At 42.2% G+C, this 21,830-nt stretch overlaps 1 protein-coding gene across 5 annotated transcripts in view; it reads left to right on the top strand.

Moving 5' to 3' along the window:
- LOC119075142 (dynein heavy chain, cytoplasmic) overlaps positions 1-21,830 on the top strand; it is a 34,346-nt gene that overhangs the window by 2,965 nt on the left and 9,551 nt on the right. For 2 of the 5 annotated variants that reach the window (XM_037181531.1, XM_037181530.1), the window contains exons 5-17: positions 7-206; positions 271-569; positions 635-845; positions 4,180-7,221; positions 7,288-7,410; positions 7,475-7,904; positions 7,968-8,317; positions 8,379-8,663; positions 8,837-8,863; positions 15,054-15,289; positions 15,358-15,733; positions 15,799-15,955; positions 16,015-18,498. In XM_037181531.1, coding sequence (XP_037037426.1) covers positions 7-206; positions 271-569; positions 635-845; positions 4,180-7,221; positions 7,288-7,410; positions 7,475-7,904; positions 7,968-8,317; positions 8,379-8,663; positions 8,837-8,863; positions 15,054-15,289; positions 15,358-15,733; positions 15,799-15,955; positions 16,015-18,498 — 8,220 coding nt within the window. Of the gene's footprint in view, positions 1-6; positions 207-270; positions 570-634; positions 846-4,179; positions 7,222-7,287; positions 7,411-7,474; positions 7,905-7,967; positions 8,318-8,378; positions 8,664-8,836; positions 8,864-15,053; positions 15,290-15,357; positions 15,734-15,798; positions 15,956-16,014; positions 18,499-18,654; positions 18,854-21,830 lie in introns of all 5 variants that reach the window. The other 3 variants (XM_037181534.1, XM_037181533.1, XM_037181532.1) reach the window with 2 other exon arrangements.

Below are 21,830 nucleotides of genomic sequence, written 5' to 3'. Positions count from 1 at the left end.
ACACAGATCGGGTTGAGACGAGAATTACTGCCCATCTGCGTGATCAACTTGGAATTGCTAAGAATGCCAATGAGATGTTCCGCATCTTCTCGCGATTCAATGCACTCTTCGTTCGTCCACACATTCGTGGCGCAATAAGAGAGTACCAAACGCAGCTGATTCAGCGTGTCAAGGACGACATCGAAGCTCTGCATGAGAAATTTAAGGTTGTGTCAACTCAGTCTCCCTGAAAGTGTTAGACTGGACCGACTGACGAGTTATCCTTTCCAGATTCAATACTCGCAGGGTAAAAGCTGTCGATTGTCTGTTGTTCGAGACTTACCGCCCGTAGCTGGTTCCATCATTTGGGCTCGTCAAATTGACAATCAGTTGACCATGTACTTGAAGCGGGTCGAAGACGTTCTCGGAAAGGGCTGGGAGACCCATATCGACGGCCAGAAACTCAAGGCCGATGGGGACAGTTTCCGTGCCAAATTGTCCACAACGGAAGTGTTCCAAGAATGGGCGCGCAAAGTACAAGAGCGAAATCTCGGCATCACCGGTCGCATTTTTATGATCGATTCAGCACGGTAAGCAGTCGTTTAACGTGATACTCAGTTCGTCCGACGTTAATTTGTCGAATAATTTGCCATAGATCTCGTACGGGCCGTGGAAACGTTTTGAAGTTGAAGGTGAATTTCCTACCCGAGATCATAACGCTGTACAAGGAAGTGCGTAACTTTAAGGGACTGGGATTCCGAGTACCATTGGCTATCGTCAACAAGGCACATCAGGCCAATCAACTGTATCCGTTTGCCATTTCGTTGATCGAAAGTGTTCGTGCTTATGAACGCACGCTGGACAAGGTTAGTATGGTAGTTGCGGTGACAGACAATTCGACTTTATATTCCGTTGATTTTACCACCACAGACCTAAGCTATGGCAATTTCTTTTAGCTGAACACTTAAACACCTCTAACACTAACGTTTTCATTGTCGGTGTGCATTTTTAGCGACTTTTAGCGAGTTCTGTATTTCATGATCAGTTTCCATTTGAAAAAAAAAGGAAAACAGAAAAAAATGTTCCGATGCTCACCGTTCCACGGAGTCGGACGGCTATCATTACTAAACGGATGAGTCCGTGAAATCGTTTTTTTTTTCAATGGGAGTTTGATTCGAGTTTTTGAGATCGAAAACACTTGTTTCTCCAGTAGCGATACTAGCACTTACTAGTGACACAAAACGTCAAAGTTGAGTCGACACTTGAGTTGCTTTATGCTTTCAGATTGATCGGAATTGTAGTAGACCCATTGTGTAGTGAATATCTGAGGCTGAGCTCCGATGGCTCCAGCAACAGCCGTTGGATGTATCATGATTTTGTCTAGGAGAGTTTGTGTAAATGTCAAAATTTGGCATCAAAAAGCCATTTAGTTCACATCGACATCCACTTTACAGTCATTTTCCCGCCCATCGCTCGTTCGACATCATTGCTGCGGATAATCTTCTTCTTCTTCTTCTTCTTCATTTTCAGCCTGTTTCTATCCACTGCTGGATGTAGGCTTCTCCAACTTCTTTTCATTTCGTACGATCCATTGCCATTTGCTGCCAGTTTGTGTCTGCAATATTCTTAATTCCGTTTGTCCATCTCTCTGGTGGTCTACCTATAGCTCGTCTTTAACATGGTCGCCAGTTCATGATCTTTTTGGTCCAACGTTCGTCTGTCCTTCTTGCAATATGTCCCGCCCAGTTCCATTTCAGAGATGCTATTCTTTCCATGACATCAACGACCCTGGTTTGTTGTCGAATCCATTGATTCGTCATTCTGTCTCTGAGTGTTATTCCAAGCATACTCCGTTCCATGGCTCTTTGTGTCACTCTCAATTTATCTTCGGATGCTTTCGTTAAAGTTAACGTTTCCGCTCCATAAGTGAGCACTGGAAGGACACAAGTGTCGAAAACTTTGCGTTTCAGACAATTATTCATTTTGCTTTTGAAAATTAGTCTGAGTTTTCCGAGTCTACCACGAGTCCTATAAACAAGTGCAAACAGTTTTGATTGTATGTGTGGATCAGCTGAAGCAAATTCATGCCGAAGTTACACTTACACTGACTGTACAGTTCACCTCGACCAAATTTGTGATGTAATTTGCTTCGGATGTTTTCAGCTGGTCCACTCATACAACCTCACTGTCTTACGTCAACGCGCATGATAACAGTGACACTGTATTTTTGGAGCCGATGAAAAAATCTGAAGCAAACTACGTCACACATTGTACTCGACCTGGCGATTTAGTTTGATGTAGAAATGGTCGGAAAACTTTTCATGCAAACAAGGCATCAGAACAGTCGGAGCGTTTGCTGCGACTTAGCCCCGTACGACCCGTAATTCTATTTCGTCCGCAACCTTAATACGTCCGTAGCCCTAATAAGCCCGGAACCCTAATACGTCTACAACCCTCTAATGCGTCTGTTACCAAAATGCAAGTCAAGTTGGTCATTGTCAAATAAAACCAACAATTTACGACAATATTTTAGAAACCCAACATTTTTTGCCAACTTTCCATTGGGTATTCAAATGAAACAAAAACTAGCAAAATCGGATGAGATTTACTCGATTTATGTGCAAAAAGCACTTAGGGCCGAGTAGCGGCCTTAGTCCAAGGGCCCAAATTTGAAACTTTTTTCGCCACGTTCTTTTCGGTATTCAATTACCTTCCATAAAGAACTAAAACTAGCAAAATCGGATGAGATTTACTCGATTTATGTGCAAAAAACACTTAGGGCCGAGTAACGACCTTTGAGCCCTCCCAACAAGCCCACGTTGCATCTTACCCAAAAACAATGTTCAGCAACTTTGTTCTACTCGTCAATACCTTTCATTTGATATATCACAAGCAGCTATTGCGTGCGTATTTCGGTATATATCGTCGAAAGACTGAAAAACACCTATAGGGCCCTAGCTCTGGAAGGGCCGACCCTACCATGCCCATTTTCGAACTTGACCTTACTTTTGTCGATAACAATCGGGGAAAAAAAGAATTTTGAAAAAAGGTTGTGATTTACTCAAGCTAGAGGGGTCACGGACGGACGGACGGACATTTTTTTTTATTGCGAATTCGTCATCTATGAACATAACCAAATGCTTTGCCCTTACTGTCTGCTTCCAATTCGACGTGTTACAAACGGCATATTAATCTTATAAGCCCCCAGTACTTCGTACGGGGCTAAAAATAGTATTTTCCATAACGTTTTCATCACACGCGCACTGGCTACCGAAAGACTGCCGTGATATAACTACAGTGGTAAGCCAAAACCGTGCTGTGACTCGTTGTTTGTATGTCTTGGAGAGCTTTCGCAAGCTTTGAGCTTCTTGTAGATGCCATTGGAAAAGTTGAACATTTCACTGCAGAGTCTGTTTAAGTGGAATGCAAAAGAAGTTCTCGGCAGGTCTTTAAAAGTAAAGACATAAATGTGAAACACCTGCCGTATAAGCTAAAATACCGTATCGCATTACTGCCTATGCTTTTACAGAGCTTCCGAGAACATTGAGCAGTCCTTTGCATTCCACTTTTTCAATGGCATCTAAGAGAAGCTCAAAGTTTTTGAAAGCTCTACATGGCACACAAAAAATGCGTTATTGCCCAGAAAAGTATTTTTCAAAAGAACTCCTCCCCAAAGGAATTTTACAAAAAAAAGGCCAAGGGTCCATCGGGATTTGAATTAGCTTATGTAGCCAAGCTGGATCTGACTTTCAACATGTCTAAGAGTGATGAAAGTTTCGAAAGCATTTTCGCCAAGTGGTTCGGTAACAACTGTTTTTCACTCTTCTCGGCGTGGAATGTCTGTGTGCGTGTGGAACACTTTTTTTTAAGTTAATTTTCATTGAAACGAAGTGCATCATCAACTCGTTTGTGTTCCCTTTAGCATTTATTTCATTGATATAGCAAAACAAATTTACTTTTTTAATTCGCCCACTAAACCAGCCACCAATCATCGTTTTTTCGTAAAACTTTTTTTTTTGTTGTTTCATGCAGCTATTTAATAGGAGTTTAGCACTAAATTCTGTATTCAAGGTAGTGTTGATTTTGCTGTCGTAGCTAACAATTTTATCAAACACAAAAATTTCAAATCAAAATTTGTTGCTGTCCATTGTTGCATCCCATCCACACACCAATAATTTTAAAACTTTCCTTGTAATGTAGATTGAAGACCGTGCTACCATTGTTCCGCTAGTAGCTGGACTACGCAAAGACGCATTGGCATTGGTGAACGAAGGCCTGGCCTTGGTTTGGGAAAGCTACAAGCTTGACAATTACGTTCAACGTCTCAGCGACTGTGTTGTCTCGTTCCAAGAAAAGGTCGAAGATCTGCTGGTGGTCGAAGAGCAGCTTGATGTCGACGTGCGTTCCCTGGAAACCTGTCCGTACAGTGCAGCAACGTTTGCCGACATTTTGTCCAAAATTCAACATGCTGTCGATGACTTATCGCTACGCCAATATTCCAATCTGCACATCTGGGTGACTCGCTTGGATGAAGAAGTCGAGAAGAAGCTTGCGGCTCGTTTACAATTTGGCGTAGTAGCATGGACAGAGGCACTGAGTGGCAACAAGAAGGGTGTTGACTTATCAATGGATACAGATGCTCCAGCTGCACCGACTCACAAACCTGGTGGCGATCCGCACATTCAGCATGCCATCCATGAGATCAGAATCACCAATCAACAAATGTATCTGTTTCCCTCTATCGAAGAGGCACGATTCCAGATTACGCAACAGTTTTTCGCATGGCAAGCCATTGTAACATCCCAAATCCGTTTGCAAAGCTCTCGCTATCAGGTTGGTCTAGATAAGCCAGTGTTGGAGACGTACCGTAATCTGTTGACGAAATTCCCTGCTGGATCGGAACCGCTGGAAAATGCGTATGAGGCGATCGAGAAGAAAGTTTCGGAGGTGCGCAATTATGTCGATGAATGGTTGCGCTATCAAAGCTTGTGGGATCTGCAACCGGACACTCTGTATGGCAACCTCGGCGAGGATGTCAATTTATGGATCAAGTGTTTGAACGACATTAAAAAGTCTCGAACTACATTCGACACTTCTGACACACGTCGCGCCTACGGTCCGATTATCATTGACTATGCGAAGGTACAAGCTAAGGTGACCTTGAAATATGATTCTTGGCATAAGGAGGCATTGAGTAAGTTCGGTTCGCTGCTCGGCACTGAGATGACTACGTTCCACAGCAAAGTGTCGAAATCGCGCAATGATTTGGAATTGCAAAGCATTGAAGCAGCTAGTACATCGGACGCTGTCAGTTTCATTACGTATGTGCAGTCGTTGAAGAAGGAAATGCTCGTTTGGGACAAACAAGTCGAAGTGTACCGTGAGGCGCAACGCATTCTCGAACGTCAACGATTCCAGTTTCCGACCGCATGGCTTCACGTTGACAATATCGAAGGCGAATGGATGGCATTCAATGAGATTTTGAAACGTAAAGACTCGGCCATTCAGACGCAAGTTGCTAGCTTGCAAACGAAAATTGTGGCTGAAGATAAGGCGGTTGAGAGTCGCACCATGGACTTCTTGAACGATTGGGAGAACAACAAGCCCACTGGAGGAAAAACTCGACCGGATGACGCGCTACAGCAGTTGCAGTTGTTCGAAAGCAAATTTTCGCGATTGAAGGAGGAACGGCAAAATGTGGCCAAGGCCAAGGAAGCTTTGGAACTCCAGGAATCGGCTATTCCGAACAATAGTACGGAAAAGATGACCGTTGTCTTGGAAGAATTGCAAGATCTGCGTGGAGTTTGGAGCGAACTGTCCAAGATCTGGAGTCAAATTGACGAAACACGAGAAAAGCCATGGTTGTCAGTGCAGCCACGTAAGCTACGTCAATCTTTGGAAGCTATGATGAGCCAGTTGAAAGAGCTGCCAGCTCGACTGCGCATGTATGAGAGTTATGAATACGTCAAGAAACTCATTCAGAGCAACATCAAAGTCAACATGTTGATTGTCGAACTGAAATCGGACGCCTTGAAGGAACGTCACTGGAAACTTCTGACAAAACAACTACGCGTCAACTGGGTCCTCTCCGATTTGACATTGGGTCAGGTATGGGACGTTAACTTGCTGAAAAACGAATCGATCGTGAAAGACATCATTTTGGTGGCCCAAGGTGAAATGGCGCTGGAAGAGTTCTTGAAACAGGTGCGTGAATCGTGGCAAAACTATGAGCTGGACTTGATTAATTACCAGAACAAATGCCGCATCATTCGTGGCTGGGATGATCTGTTCAACAAAGTCAAAGAGCACATCAACTCAGTTGCCGCCATGAAACTGTCACCGTACTACAAAGTGTTCGAAGAGGAGGCGATCACCTGGGAAGAGAAGCTGAACCGAATCAATGCATTGTTTGATGTTTGGATCGATGTGCAACGGCGATGGGTGTACTTGGAAGGAATTTTCTCCGGCAGTGCTGACATCAAAACACTTCTACCAGTCGAAACGAGTCGTTTCCAGAGCATGAGTTCCGAGTTTTTGGCTTTGATGAAAAAGGTGGCCAAATCACCCAAAGTAATGGACGTGTTGAACATTCCGGCCGTGCAACGTTCACTGGAACGACTAGCCGATTTGTTGGGTAAAATCCAGAAGGCCCTGGGAGAGTATCTGGAACGCGAACGAACATCGTTTCCTCGATTCTATTTCGTTGGCGATGAAGATCTACTGGAAATCATTGGCAACTCCAAAAATATTGCCCGACTGCAGAAGCACTTCAAGAAAATGTTTGCTGGCGTCGCATCGATCATACTGAACGAAGAAAGCAACGTCATTCTGGGCATAGCTTCTCGGGAAGGCGAAGAAGTTATGTTCATTCGCCCTGTGTCGACCGTCGATCATCCGAAAATCAACGAATGGTTGACCTTGGTGGAGAAAGAGATGCGATTCACGCTGGCATCCCGATTGGCCGAGGCTGTGCAAGACATAAAACAGTTCAAGGAAGGTGCCATCGACTCACAGAAGTACATGGAATGGTGCGACAAGTATCAAGCTCAGATCGTCGTTCTTGCTGCACAGATTTTGTGGTCCGAAGATGTGGAAGCTGCGTTGCAACAGGCAACTGACCATCCTGGTGACAAAAATCCGTTGAATCGTGTCAATACAACGGTGGAAACAACGCTTAATGTATTGGCTGACTCCGTTCTACAGGAACAACCGCCGCTTCGTCGTCGAAAGCTCGAACATTTGGTAAAAAGCTGATTGTCGCTGATGTACAGGCAGTTCGTCTGACGCCATTGATTCCTTTCATTCCAGATCAATGAGTTTGTGCACAAACGTACAGTCACCCGACGACTGGTTGCGAATGGAGTCACCAACTCTAAGTCATTCGAATGGCTATGCGAAATGAGATTTTATTTCGATCCACGACAGACTGAGGTGAGTTCAATCGTTGCTCAGCTCACTTGTTTCCTTTGTTAACTTGACTATCTCACTCCTCTAGGTGTTGCAACAACTCACCATCCACATGGCGAATGCTCGCTTTTTCTACGGTTTTGAGTATCTTGGTGTCCAAGATCGTTTGGTGCAGACTCCACTCACTGATCGATGTTATTTAACAATGACCCAAGCATTGGAAGCGCGTTTGGGAGGTAGTCCATTCGGTCCAGCCGGCACAGGAAAGACGGAATCTGTTAAAGCGCTCGGTCATCAGCTCGGTCGTTTTGTGTTGGTGTTCAACTGTGACGAGACATTCGATTTCCAGGCGATGGGTCGCATTTTCGTCGGTTTGTGTCAGGTGGGAGCATGGGGATGCTTCGACGAATTTAATCGTTTGGAGGAGAGAATGCTGTCGGCAGTTTCGCAACAGATTCAGACCATACAGGAGGCGCTGAAACTGCACCAAGAACAGGATGCCAATAAAATTACTCAAAGTAAGTTCGTTCACAGGCGAAGACAGGTCTGACCGTAACGGTTGATTTGGTTGATCTTTACAGGCATCGAGGTTGAATTGGTTGGAAAACAGGTGCGTGTCTCAACGGACATGGCCATATTCATAACCATGAATCCGGGTTACGCAGGTCGTTCGAATCTACCAGACAATTTGAAGAAGCTCTTCCGATCATTGGCAATGACCACACCAGATCGTCAGCTCATTGCCGAAGTGATGTTGTTCAGTCAAGGTTTCCGCACGGCCGAGAAACTTGCCTGCAAAATTGTTCCGTTCTTTAAGCTGTGCGACGAACAGTTGTCCAACCAATCCCATTACGACTTCGGATTGCGTGCGCTGAAATCGGTGCTGGTGTCGGCCGGTAATGTGAAACGAGATCGAATCATGAAAATCAAGGTTTGACGAACGCTGGCGCGTTAACTTCAATTGACATTTCATTTGCGATCGATTCTTGCAGGACAACATGCATCAGCAAGGTGAAACGAACATCGACGAAGCGTCGATCGCCGAAAATCTGCCCGAACAGGAGATTCTGATTCAATCCGTTTGCGAGACAATGGTGCCGAAGCTAGTCGCCGAGGATATTCCATTGTTGTTCTCATTGCTCAGCGATGTGTTCCCGAATGTTGGCTATACTCGTGCGGAAATGAAGGGTTTGAAGGACGAGATTCGTAAAGTGTGTGCGGAGGAGTATTTGGTGTGCGGTGAAGGTGACGATCAGAGCAGCCACTGGATGGAAAAGGTAATTTTGCGTTCTATTTTACTGTTTCCTCTTGTTGTACATATTATACGGCATAATGTGATATGGAAAGGACACACTAAATAGCCAATTTTGAAATAATTTTCTTCCTGCACACACTAATACCAATCTAATCGTTTTGTTTGTTGCATTCGATTAATTTTCTGATAAAAAAGGGATTCGGCGAGACGTGGGTGTCAAAAGTAAGTTTGCTTTATAAATACAGTGCGTTTTGTTGCCTATATTAGTCCGTGTGCTGTTAACTTTTCGTTTATTTTCGTTGTGGTAATTCATTGCGGTTGTAACCCTTCCACAGCCACCATGACTTTTTTAACAATCAAATTCAAGTGTGCGCTAGTTTAATCGTCTTGCAGTAATTTGTACCCCAGAACTTTAATCTAAGCAAGGAGTAGTTAATACAAAAACGCATGGTAGCGCATAGAAACGCATACATTTTAGATTGCGTTGCGCGCCTTAGAATCATTTCCTTGACTGAACGTCATTTCCATTGACTGAACGTCATTTCCTTGACTGAACTGCAGCTTAAGAGTGATATCGCCAAATCTTCAGGTGATTGGGAAACAAGCGGTCTCCGATTTTAATGAGTGATAGCTCGTTGGATTCGTCTTTCAATTCTAGGAAACACGTGTCTTTCACTTTTTCTTAAAAAAATTTGTTTTCTGTGAAAAGCGCTCAAAAGTGAAGACATGTCAGAGGGTACCAAAAACAGTTTTTCGGCAATAACTCAAGAAAAAATTATTTTAAATTGTTGTAATGTTGTACGATTGTCGGCCTTGAAAAGACCTACAGGTGGAGTATACGCACCGCTTGGTGCTAGTTGATCCACTAGAGTTATGACTAGAAATATAGTGAATGTTCGGAGAGTCCGCCTTTTCTGCAGCTTCGATGTACCACGGAGCTGAGTATGGGGTGTTGTAGCTGGCCTCACCCACTATCGTTGCACATATAAATGAACCCAGTACTTTTGGGCTGCAAGCCTACAGAAGTCTTGAAAAAAAAGTTGGTGCCAAAATGCAGATTTTTTCCTTCTTTCTGTACGCCCAACTGTCAGAACAGCGTCTGGAACGGTTGGGCCCTCAGAAAGAAGGAAAAAATCTACATTTTGGCACCAACTTTTTTTTCAAGACTTCTGTAGGCTTGCAGCCCAAAAGTACTGGGTTCATTTATATGTGCAACGATAGTGGGTGAGGCCAGCTACAACACCCCATACTCAGCTCCGTGGTACATCGAAGCTGCAGAAAAGGCGGACTCTCCGAACATTCACTATATTTCTAGTCATAACTCTAGTGGATCAACTAGCACCAAGCGGTGCGTATACTCCACCTGTAGGTCTTTTCAAGGCCGACAATCGTACAACGTTACAACAATTTAAAATAATTTTTTCTTGAGTTATTGCCGAAAAACTGTTTTTGGTACCCTCTGACATGTCTTCACTTTTGAGCGCTTTTCACAGAAAACAAATTTTTTTAAGAAAAAGTGAAAGACACGTGTTTCCTAGAATTGAAAGACGAATCCAACGAGCTATCACTCATTAAAATCGGAGACCGCTTGTTTCCCAATCACCTGAAGATTTGGCGATATCACTCTTAACTGATAATGACACATGCACACCTGATCCCACAAGATGTGAAAAAAATGGGTGTTTCAGAAAGAAAAAAATCCGCAAAAAATTGACATTTTAGAAAAAGTTCGCAAAAGACTGAGTCAGTCAAGGGACCCGACCCACAAACAGTGGGGCCTAGTTCTTAATATTCTTTTTAAAAAAATTATGAAAATTCTTAAAAATTGAACAAAAAGTCAGAATAATGAGTTTGGTCTCTAAGAGGCGTTGATTTATTTTATAAAATAATTTTGTCGTACTAATTTACACCGCGTTTTGTCTAAGGCTCGAAACATGTCTAGGACAACCTGAAAGATCAGATTACCTGAAGGCCAGATTATCTGAAGGCCAGATTAACTTAATCTGATTAGAACTGAACCTGAACTGAGAATTTTTACCTGATCTGAAATTCAGATTCTGAATTTACCTGAAGTCTGAATACCAATAAAAATTCAGTTAAGATTTCCGGTATATCTGGGACTTTGGATTTCAGATGTCAGGTAAATTCACGTCAGATGACTCCAGACTCAGATATTTTTGAATTTCAACTTGAATTTCGGTCTCAGATCAAATTCGTTTAAACCGCCCGGCAGCTAGAACTATATGTTTGGCCACATTTTTATAAATAGAATGTCTTAAAGCAGTGTAAAATATAAGAAATGGGTCAAGTCCAGGTACTCGTGTGGTTCCGTGCACCTTAAGTTCTTTAAGATTTTTCTTTGTTTCATGTTGTGGAACCAAATTTTTTTCGGGAAAATGAAAAACTGTTTGTGCCACCGAGAATTGAAATACGACTCTTTTCAGCACTCATTTTAGTGTTGTAAAGTGACTTATTTCAGCACCCGTTTGATGGGATATTTCAACACTCAAAGCAGTGTTGTTATGGAATTTGTATGAGTTATTACAACATTCGTTTTTGAAAATGCAAAGCAATGTGATCGATCAAATTTGAAGAGTGATTGTTTACCATGAAAATTATGATTTTTTGGGCATTTGTCTATTTCAATTCTCGGTTGGCACAAAGCATGATGTGTTACACGTATTGTAATGAGATTTTTTCAGCACACGACCCAAGTTTTCCTTACGAGCGGAGCGAGAAAAAATCAACATTACAATACTTGTAACACAACATACTATTTTGCAGCCGGAAAAGCCATTCATATGAAAACCTTCAAAGTTGAATATTTCGAAAATACAAGTTCTTTTTGAAAAATTGCTTCTGTTCCGGATAATTTGGCTCATTACCGATATTTCATTGCCAGAAAAATCGGCTGAATTCCCCGCAGTTCTATAGATCTAGGATAGGAAAGATCGTGAACCATTGACTTTGAAATTCAATGAAATGGTGTGCTCAACACGCTCAGACAATAGTCGAAATTTGCTGCATGTTTCTGTAATCCAATTAGTCCAATTTTTTAACAGTTTTAGTTTTGTTCTCTTGGCGAATTAGTTACGTAAGGAAATTGAAATGCTTTGTGTGGCATTTTTTTAAATAAATAGTTCTTTATTATCACTTCTTTTTACACTAGTGTGAAGTACAAAATAGGGCTCAGCTTAACAAATTTTCTTACAATAGAAAGATTACGTAAAGGTAGATAAAAAGTACAACAAAAAATAACAGAACACGCTCATTTGATGATAATATCACAGGTCATATAGGATTAATTAGGTTTAACAAAAACAAAAAAGAAATAGGTATTGTGACTGGGGTCACATCTGACATCACAGTTTAAGTCATCATTCTCAGTTTATAAAATAATAAGGTGACACCGGTCCAAACTCATCACTTTCACTCATCACTTTTAAGCTTCACCTTCGATCGAATAATTTCAATGTTATTGCACTGTCGCAGCTCGGAGTTAAGTCTATTGTATTCGTTGATTGACTGTCGGAGAGAAGGATGAAGTTGCGAATCATAGACTTGACTCATTCTTCTCGATGAGCGTTGATAAACGGTACTGTTGAGCCTAATGTCGAAGCTATGCTTTGTCATCATCTTAATCATTTTGTGGAGATGCGTAACTCGATCAACAACAGCTGGATGCCCGAGTGGAAGTATGCTGGTGCTGTAGAGATAGGTCGTGGAGGTTCTCTTGGGAAGTCGAAATGTACGACAAGTGGCTTTGAACATAGGAGAAGTACAGTTGTTTACGTTTGTCAGCCGGAATGAACTTGCCTTTCCTCCACATAAGCGGGATAACGGGCCGAATCATTTTCTTAACGTGATCGTGCTCGTCCGAATGTCATGTAACACGTTTTACCTGTGTTCATTGTCAATACATTACGGATCAGCCACTTATATAGTAACGTAATGTCGTGCTGCATAGTCCGTTGGAGTTCAACAGCAGAGTCAGCAGCATAATACAAGACTGTGTCGTCCGCGTACAGTATAGGATTTTGCCCAGAAATGACAGTCGAAGAATGTCGTTCATATAGATGATGAAGTGCAGTGGTCCCATAATCGATCCTTCACAAAACATTTGAAATTTTGAGGTAGCCTTACGGTCTTCATTGTCTTTCGATTATGTAGGGTGAATTTTTCATTATTTTTTTGAAACGCATGACCCCTGGTTGCATTTAGAGATTCTCTAGTGCAACCAGGGAATAAAGATAAATGGAGAGTACCTGAGCAATCTCCGCTTCGCTGATGACATTGTACCGATAGCAGCGAATCTAGGTCAGGCTCAGCTTATGCTACAACAGTTAAGTGAAGAGGCGAGCAAAGTTGGCCTCAAGATGAACTTATCGAAAACAAAAGTCATGACCAACATCGGGGACGATAGAGAAATCAAAATTGGTGACACTGTCATTGAACGAGTCGACAGCTATGTATATCTAGGACATAAACTGAAGTTAGGTCTGGACAACCAAACTGCAGAAATAAGACGTAGGATTGGTCTTGCATGGGCAGCGTTCGGAAAACTCAGACTAATTTTCAAAAGCAAAATGAATAATAGTCTGAAACGCAAAGTTTTCGACACTTGTGTCCTTCCAGTGCTCACTTATGGAGCGGAAACGTTAACTTTAACAAAAGCATCCGAAGATAAATTGAGAGTGACACAAAGAGCCATGGAACGGAGTATGCTTGGAATAACACTCAGAGACAGAATGACGAATCAATGGATTCGACAACAAACCAGGGTCGTTGATGTCATGGAAAGAATAGCATCTCTGAAATGGAGCTGGGCGGGACATATTGCAAGAAGGACAGACGAACGTTGGACCAAAAAGATCATGAACTGGCGACCATATAAAAGACGAGCTATAGGTGGACCACCAGAGAGATGGACAAACGGAATTAAGAATATTGCAGGTACAAACTGGCAGCAAATGGCAATGGATCGTACGAAATGGAAAGAAGTTGGAGAGGCCTACATCCAGCAGTGGAAAGAAACAGGCTGAAAAAGAAGAAGAAGAAGAACCAGGTGTCAGGCGTTTTTTTTTTTTTAATGGAAAGATTAGACCCGCTCCAATAATCGAAAGAATCAGAAGATTGAATGTTTTTAATATACGTGAAAGTCACAACACAAAATCAGAAGAGAATTGTAGCGATGTTAGGAAACACTGAGACATAAAAATGGTGAATTTATTCAAGTTAACGTTAACGTAATCAGCATCAAAGGAATAGACAAAATTATGACTTCAAATTTTGATTGACAACATTGCCCCCAGTAAATGAATCAGAATGTTAAACATTCATGTGTGTGTAACTTCGCTTTGAAATTATTTCAAATATATTAACTGACGGGATGGCAGTGTGTTTGGTGGCTGCAACGATGTACACACTGAATGACTCGTTTGACGTAACCCAAATACTATGAATTTGTGTGCATAGTGTCTAGCCTACATTTAGGCGAGACATCAATTAAGAGAAATGGACCACTTGCAAATTTGTAGCCACATTTAGGCGGGAAAATATTCGTTTTTGATGATTTATCTGAAACAAAATCTTTTTTTTTGCAAATTGGAACCGTCACAGCACGGAAAAGGGTGTTACTTTTAAAATAACAATTGGTTTGATTTTGGTTCAGAGAAATTATCAAAAAACGAATATTTTTCCGCCAAAATGCAGGCTATAAATATACAAAGGGTCCGTTGCTCTTAAGCACCCAACTCTCCGCCGAGAGTATTTGCATACTTAGAGGCGTGGTTCAAAGCTGTAAAAGGCTGTAAGTGAGGTCTCGAAGCAAACGAACAAATACTTTCAGCTCTGATGTTTCCGTTCTCGATTCATCAAAATAATCTAAAACTTGAGAAGCGTGGTAAGCCCATACTGTCCATGGTTAAAAACGATAAAACGATTACGTGTTTATAATTTGAACTTTACTCCTTAGTTCTAATAAGAATGGCTCTGATTCGGATCGCTCGTTAGTGCAGTATTGATATGATTACTTCGAGCCCGATGTGCGGACAATAGCACGTTTGGTTTGCATGACCTTTGACGGATATTGATCTCAATACATTTTTTTTAATGAAATCCGGAACAGGTCCTTTTACCTGAATCAGTTAGTTTGCCACCAGAATGTATTTTGATTTGACAAAGTTGAATTAAACCAGGTTCTGGTCAGATCAAAAAAAAATCTAAATTTACCAGACCTGACCTGACAGGGAGTAAGATATGTCAAGAACTTGCTTTGATGAGCGTTTTAATTGTGGTGCATGGATTTGTCATTTTTATTTTACTTTATGTTGATTGTGCTTCATCAATGACTACTTCATTCACGCCCGATACGCACAGCATAATTGAATTCATAAAAAATTCTCTTCCGTAGGTGCTGCAACTCTACCAAATTTCCAATTTAAATCATGGCCTGATGATGGTTGGCCCATCCGGTTCTGGTAAATCGACAGCATGGCGTGTCCTACTGAAAGCGCTGGAACGTTTTGAAGGAGTTGAAGGCGTTGCCCATGTTATCGATCCGAAGGCAATATCCAAGGAAGCGTTGTACGGTGTCTTAGATCCGAATACGCGGGAATGGACGGATGGTCTGTTCACGCACATTTTGAGGTAAATTCGTTTGGCGGAGTCGGGCCAACAGGCAAAATGATCAAAACGGAAATCGTTTCCATTTACAGAAAGATCATCGATAACGTGCGCGGTGAAATCAACAAACGCCAATGGATCATATTTGATGGTGACGTTGATCCGGAGTGGGTAGAAAATCTGAATTCGGTGCTCGATGACAATAAGTTGTTGACATTGCCGAACGGTGAACGTCTTTCGTTGCCGCCGAACGTTCGGGTTATGTTCGAAGTGCAAGACCTGAAATTCGCAACGCTGGCCACAGTTTCACGTTGCGGTATGGTGTGGTTCTCCGAAGATGTTCTGTCGACCGAAATGATATTCGAGAACTACATGTCCCGCTTGAAGAACATCCCACTCGAAGATTCGGACGATGACAGCTTTGGCAATTCGGGTGGCCAGGATGATGAGTTGTCACCGTGTCTAGCGGTAAGTTGGGTTGATTTTTGAGAGTCTTTTCTGTTTTGCTAATTTGAAGCATTTGCGACTGATAGACACAACGAGACATTGCCGCCCTTTTGCAAACATACTTTTCGGGTGACGGCTTGGTTGTTCGTTGCTTAGAATACTCAGCGACTCAAGAACACATTATGGACTTCACTCGGCTGCGTGCTCTCAGTTCATTGTTTTCGATGCTGAATCAATTCGCTCGTAAGACGGAACCCTTTAACATTTACCAAGTCCAGTCATTGACGCATCATTCTTTCCAGGCAACGTGCTGAAATTCAATCAACAGCACTCCGATTTCCCAGTTACAGCAGATCAGCTAGAACAATACATACCAAAGACCCTCGTCTACTCGTTGTTGTGGTCATTCACTGGCGATGCTAAGCTTAAAGTGCGCAGCGATTTTGGCGACTTTGTTCGTAGCGTTACGTCGATTCCATTGCCGAATAACCCGGGCGTTCCAATAATCGATTATGAGGTCAACATTAAAGGTGACTGGGTGCCCTGGTCGAACAAAGTTCCATCGATGGATGTTGAAACTCACAAAGTTGCTGCACCAGATGTCGTTGTTCCAACGTTGGACACAGTTCGTCACGAGTCTTTGTTGTACACTTGGCTGGCTGAACATAAACCGTTAGTTCTTTGTGGGCCACCTGGATCCGGCAAGACCATGACTCTATTTTCCGCTTTACGTGCACTACCCGACATGGAAGTGGTCGGCTTGAATTTCTCATCTGCTACAACGCCTGAACTTCTGCTGAAAACGTTCGACCACTACTGTGAATATCGTAAAACACCGAACGGCGTCGTACTGGCACCAGTTCAGATCGGAAAGTGGTTGGTACTCTTCTGCGATGAAATCAATCTACCGGACATGGACTCGTATGGAACGCAACGCGTCATTTCATTTTTACGCCAGTTGGTCGAACATAAAGGCTTCTTCCGGACCAACGACCAAGCCTGGGTTTCATTGGAACGAATTCAATTTGTCGGAGCTTGTAATCCACCCACTGATCCGGGTCGCAAACCGTTAAGTCACCGTTTCTTACGTCACGTTCCGATCATCTATGTCGACTATCCCGGTGAAACGTCGTTGAAGCAAATCTACGGAACGTTCTCGCGAGCTATGCTTCGATTGCAGCCACCTCTCGGTGGATACGCTGAACCGTTGACCAATGCAATGGTTGAATTCTACCTGGCGTCACAAGATCGTTTCACGCAGGACATGCAACCGCATTACGTTTATTCGCCACGTGAAATGACACGCTGGGTGAGAGGTATTTGTGAAGCGATTCGGCCTTTGGATAATCTGTCGGTGGAAGGCCTGGTGAGACTTTGGGCCCATGAAGCATTACGATTGTTCCAAGATCGCTTGGTCGAAGATAGTGAACGGCGCTGGACCAACGAGAACATTGACATCGTTGCCATGAAACATTTCCCGAGTGTGGACTGTGAGAAAGCGTTGAGTCGTCCGATTTTGTACAGCAATTGGTTGTCCAAGGATTACACTCCGGTCAATCGAGACGAGCTAAGGGACTATGTGCGCGCAAGATTGAAGATTTTCTACGAAGAAGAACTGGACGTTCCGTTGGTGCTGTTTGATGAAGTGTTGGAGCATGTTCTGCGAATCGATCGAATTTTCCGTCAACCGCAGGGACATTTGCTGTTGATTGGTGTTTCCGGTGCTGGCAAAACCACACTGTCTCGATTCGTTGCCTGGATGAATGGTCTGTCGATTTTCCAGATTAAGGTTCACAACAAGTACACCAGCGAGGACTTTGACGAAGATTTGCGATCGGTGTTGCGTCGTTCGGGCTGCAAAGACGAGAAAATTGCTTTCATTTTGGACGAGTCCAACGTTCTCGATTCCGGATTCCTCGAACGAATGAACACTCTACTAGCCAACGGCGAAGTGCCTGGTCTGTTTGAAGGTGATGAATACACAACACTTATGACCCAATGCAAAGAAGGAGCTCAGCGTGAAGGACTAATGTTAGATTCCAGTGACGAACTGTACAAATGGTTTACTCAACAAGTCATGCGCAATTTGCACGTTGTGTTCACAATGAATCCGTCCACAGACGGCCTAAAGGATCGTGCAGCCACGTCTCCGGCATTGTTCAATCGTTGCGTTCTGAACTGGTTCGGCGATTGGTCCGATTCCGCGTTGTTCCAGGTCGGCAAAGAGTTTACCATCAAAGTGGATCTGGAGAAGCAGCAATGGCGACGACCGGACTTTTTCCCAGCTGCTTGTGCACTGGTACCGGATACGCCTTCGCATCGCGATGCCGTTATTAATGCTTGTGTGTACGTACATCAGACATTGCACAAAGCCAATGCACGGTTGGCGAAACGTGGCGGACGCACCATGGCCATCACACCACGACATTATTTGGACTTCATTCATCATTTCGTCAAATTGTATTCGGAGAAACGCAGTGACTTGGAAGAGCAACAGTTCCATCTGAAAGTCGGTCTGAACAAAATAGCCGAAACACTGCAACAGGTCGAAGAAATGCAAAAATCTCTGGCCGTCAAATCGCAAGAATTGCAAGCGAAAAACGAGGCTGCCAACGCTAAATTGAAACAGATGTTCAAGGACCAGCAGGAGGCCGAAAAGAAGAAGATCCAATCGCAAGAGATTCAAATCCAATTGGCCGAACAAACGGTCAAGATTGAAGAGAAACGGAAATATGTTATGGCCGATTTGGCGCAAGTGGAACCGGCCGTGTTGGACGCTCAGCAAGGTAAGTCAGATCGCGTTCAATGGATTTCATTTGACTTTGAGATTTTTTTTGTTATTTTTAACTTTTGATCCCATACATTGCCGAGCAACACACATCCGACCCTGGTTGACGATTTTCTTTATTTTTTTATGTGAAACACACAAAAAATGTGTTTAGCTGTGAGTGGCATTAAGAAGAAACAGTTGTCTGAGGTTAGATCCATGGCCAATCCACCAGCCATCGTTAAATTAGCACTCGAATCGATCTGTTTGTTGTTAGATGGAACCGATACGTCGGATTGGAAGAGTATCCGTTCAGCTCTAAACAAAGACTCATTTATATCGTCCATTATCAATTTCGAAACACTGTCCATCACGTAATGACCAGCTGAATTTTTTAAACATTTTTTTTATGATCAAATTTGTTGTTGGTTATGTGTACGCAAGTCATTGAGCCTTTTATTGATATGTTTAATTTATGCGCCTATATGCAGAGCCTGACAGTTTTAAAAAACCAGTTTTAATAATCAAAATTTAATCAATTTTCTTATAAATATTATCAGCACTCTATTTTCAATGTAACGCTCTCTGCTTTCTAGTCATCAAGTCGTCAGTCGTCCGTTTGAGGGATTCTATTAAAAAACAGTCGACCGAAATCGGACCCACTTTGCAACAGGAATTTTCTATATCTGCCCAGAAAGGTACACTAGAAGCCGAAACCATTTTCAAAAAAATTCTTCGAAGCTTGTGTGGATGGTCGGAGGGGATCACAAACCGAAAACATGCACTTATCTTACAGAAATTACTCCAGTTACACGAACCACACAGGGTCGTGTGGGGTGGCATTAGAAAGGTAATTGTATGTACTTCCGGCGCTAATAGGGTCTTATTGGGTTTAAAATTCATCCACACTGAGATATGAGCAGTTGAAGTTTTCAACCGAAGACCTACACTTTTCTCACAGAAATTACTCCAGTTACACGAACCACACAGGGTCGTGTGGGGTGTTACTAGAAAGTTAATTTTATGTGGTTTTGGGGCAAGTAGGGTATTAGGGGGGTTTTAAAGCACCTACGAAGTATGAGCACTTAAACATTTTAACTTCTCATGTTTCATCGTAGATGCTTCTTAACCTCATACCTGATACAACATAAAATTACCTTTCTAATGACACCCCATGTACAGTTCGTGTACCGCGAGAAATTTCTGTACGAAAAATGTAAACTTTTAGTCTTTTTTCGGCTGAAAACTTCAACTTCACATATCTCAGTGTGGATTAACTTTAACACCAACAAGACCCTATTTGCCCCGACAGAACATTCAATTACCTTTCTAATGACTCCCCACACGACCCTGCACAGCTCGTTTAACTGGAGAAATTTCTGTCCGAGCATGCTTTCGGGTTTTGATCAAGTACCGCCACAAACATAAGCTTCAAAGAAAGTGGTTTCGACCTCTAGGGCCGAACACCTTTCTGGCCACAATCAGAAAATTCCTGTTGGGAAATGCGTCCGATTTTTGTAGGCTGTTTTTCAGAAGAATTCCTCTTTGTTTTTTGCGTGTTTAGACGAATGCTGCTCTTTTTCATGTTAGTGTTTTTGTTGTCCGGTCAAATGTTTACCAAAGGAGCTGCGGGAATGGACCAAGAAAACCACCTTTTGAATCAATATTTTAGTATTTTCGTAATTTATTAGAATTCCTTCAATTTGAAGTTTTCTGATGAATTTTCAGTGGAACTGAAAGTTATTACCTTTGTATGTGGTGCTCGAAAAGAATGCGTAGTATCCAAAGACAATTACCGTACCAGAGCTATGTTTGACATTCACAAACTCAATTAAAACAAGCTAAGCGCGTTCCTATATTTGCACCATAACGAATTTTCAGATATTTTTGTTACTCTTCCCTTTGCGCTGTAAAATAATAAAACTTTTGTCATTTTTTTGGTGGTCCGTAAGAAAGACCCCACGTCAGGAAATGTGGAAATGGATAAATCTTGAAGCTAAATCGAAATTTGCATTATTTTACAAATTTACAGCCTCGGTTACAGCGCAAAGGGAAACGTTACGAAAATATCTGAAAATTCGTTATTGTTTGATGTGCACACTCTAGTGCAAACAGGGACATGCTTAGCTCGTTTTACTTAAGTCAGTGAATGTCTACATTAGAACTAGAATTAGTCTTTTGTGAAAGAGGAGCACCACATAAAGAAAACATCTTTCACGTTCAGTTCCACTGCAGATTGATCAGTGCATTTCAAATGGAAGGAATTACATAATAAATAACGAAAATATTGAAGTCATTGCCTAAAAGGTGGTTTTCTTGGTCGATTCCCGCAGCTCCGTGGTTGCGATGAAGTTAGAACTGATTTTCGTTGATTTTTTTTCGGTTCCTTTTTGGTAACCAGTCCAACCTTTTGAGAAGAGGCAGCGAAGGTGGATTTTGGAAAAAGTGTGGAAATGTTGTTTCGTCTTTGCGCTTGCTTTTATATCAACACAATGTTGTATGTCGTTCGTCAGATGAATTATAATTGACTTGACAATGAGCCAAAAATTAGGAAATCATTAACAGCGCTCACGAGATATCTTTCCACTTTATTCCAAAGTTAAATACCTTTGGTGAAGGGTCCCTTGTGGTCCGAAAAGATTCGACGGTGTTAAGTTTGAAATAGAGCAAAAGGAAAGAATTTTTTTTTCTTGTTTAACTGTAGGTCTTTGCGCGTTGATTTTGATGACTTAGATTCGGAGTAAGTTACAGTACATCCACACCAATTCACGTAAACCGGTTAACACATCTAACTTTAAACTAGGCCGAGAGTATACAATATATCAGTTCAGCGTTAGGCTGCCGTTGGAAATCTGTGTCCAATTGTTGCATGTCTTAAGATGAAAAATGTTTGTTCTACGGCTTCAACGCTGGAGGGATTCCAACGAAATGAATATAGGCCATCTGTGTATATATCGAAACCATATCAGCTTTTGATAGCTTTGTCACAACGACTTGTGTTTTATGCAGAATTTTCCCGATTTTTTTTTTTGAATTTTCAAGGAAAAATTTTTCTAAAAATAGTCCTTGGCTTCATAATCTGGAAACGGACCATCGAGAAAAATCGCTCCTCGTAGAAAATGGAATCGGTGTTAAAATGAAGGTCTTTGCGCTGTGTGAAATTCTCTCATGCCTAACAAATTGGAAATTTTATTTTTAAACTTCATGTCGCACTAAAAGACCTTCATTTAAACACCGATTTCTCTACGATTTAGCTCGCTTTCAATAAGCCTGCACTCGTTAGAGGCACTCAAAAGCGCTGAAAAACAAACATTTTTCGACTTGGTCTGTGAAACAATATCACGTAGGCCA

This window comes from Bradysia coprophila, unplaced genomic scaffold, assembly GCF_014529535.1.
Source record: "Bradysia coprophila strain Holo2 unplaced genomic scaffold, BU_Bcop_v1 contig_193, whole genome shotgun sequence".
In the NCBI taxonomy this organism is placed as follows: Eukaryota; Metazoa; Arthropoda; class Insecta; order Diptera; family Sciaridae; genus Bradysia; species Bradysia coprophila.
Note: the sequence above shows the minus strand (reverse complement) of the source record. Positions and strands in the feature narration are given on the sequence as shown.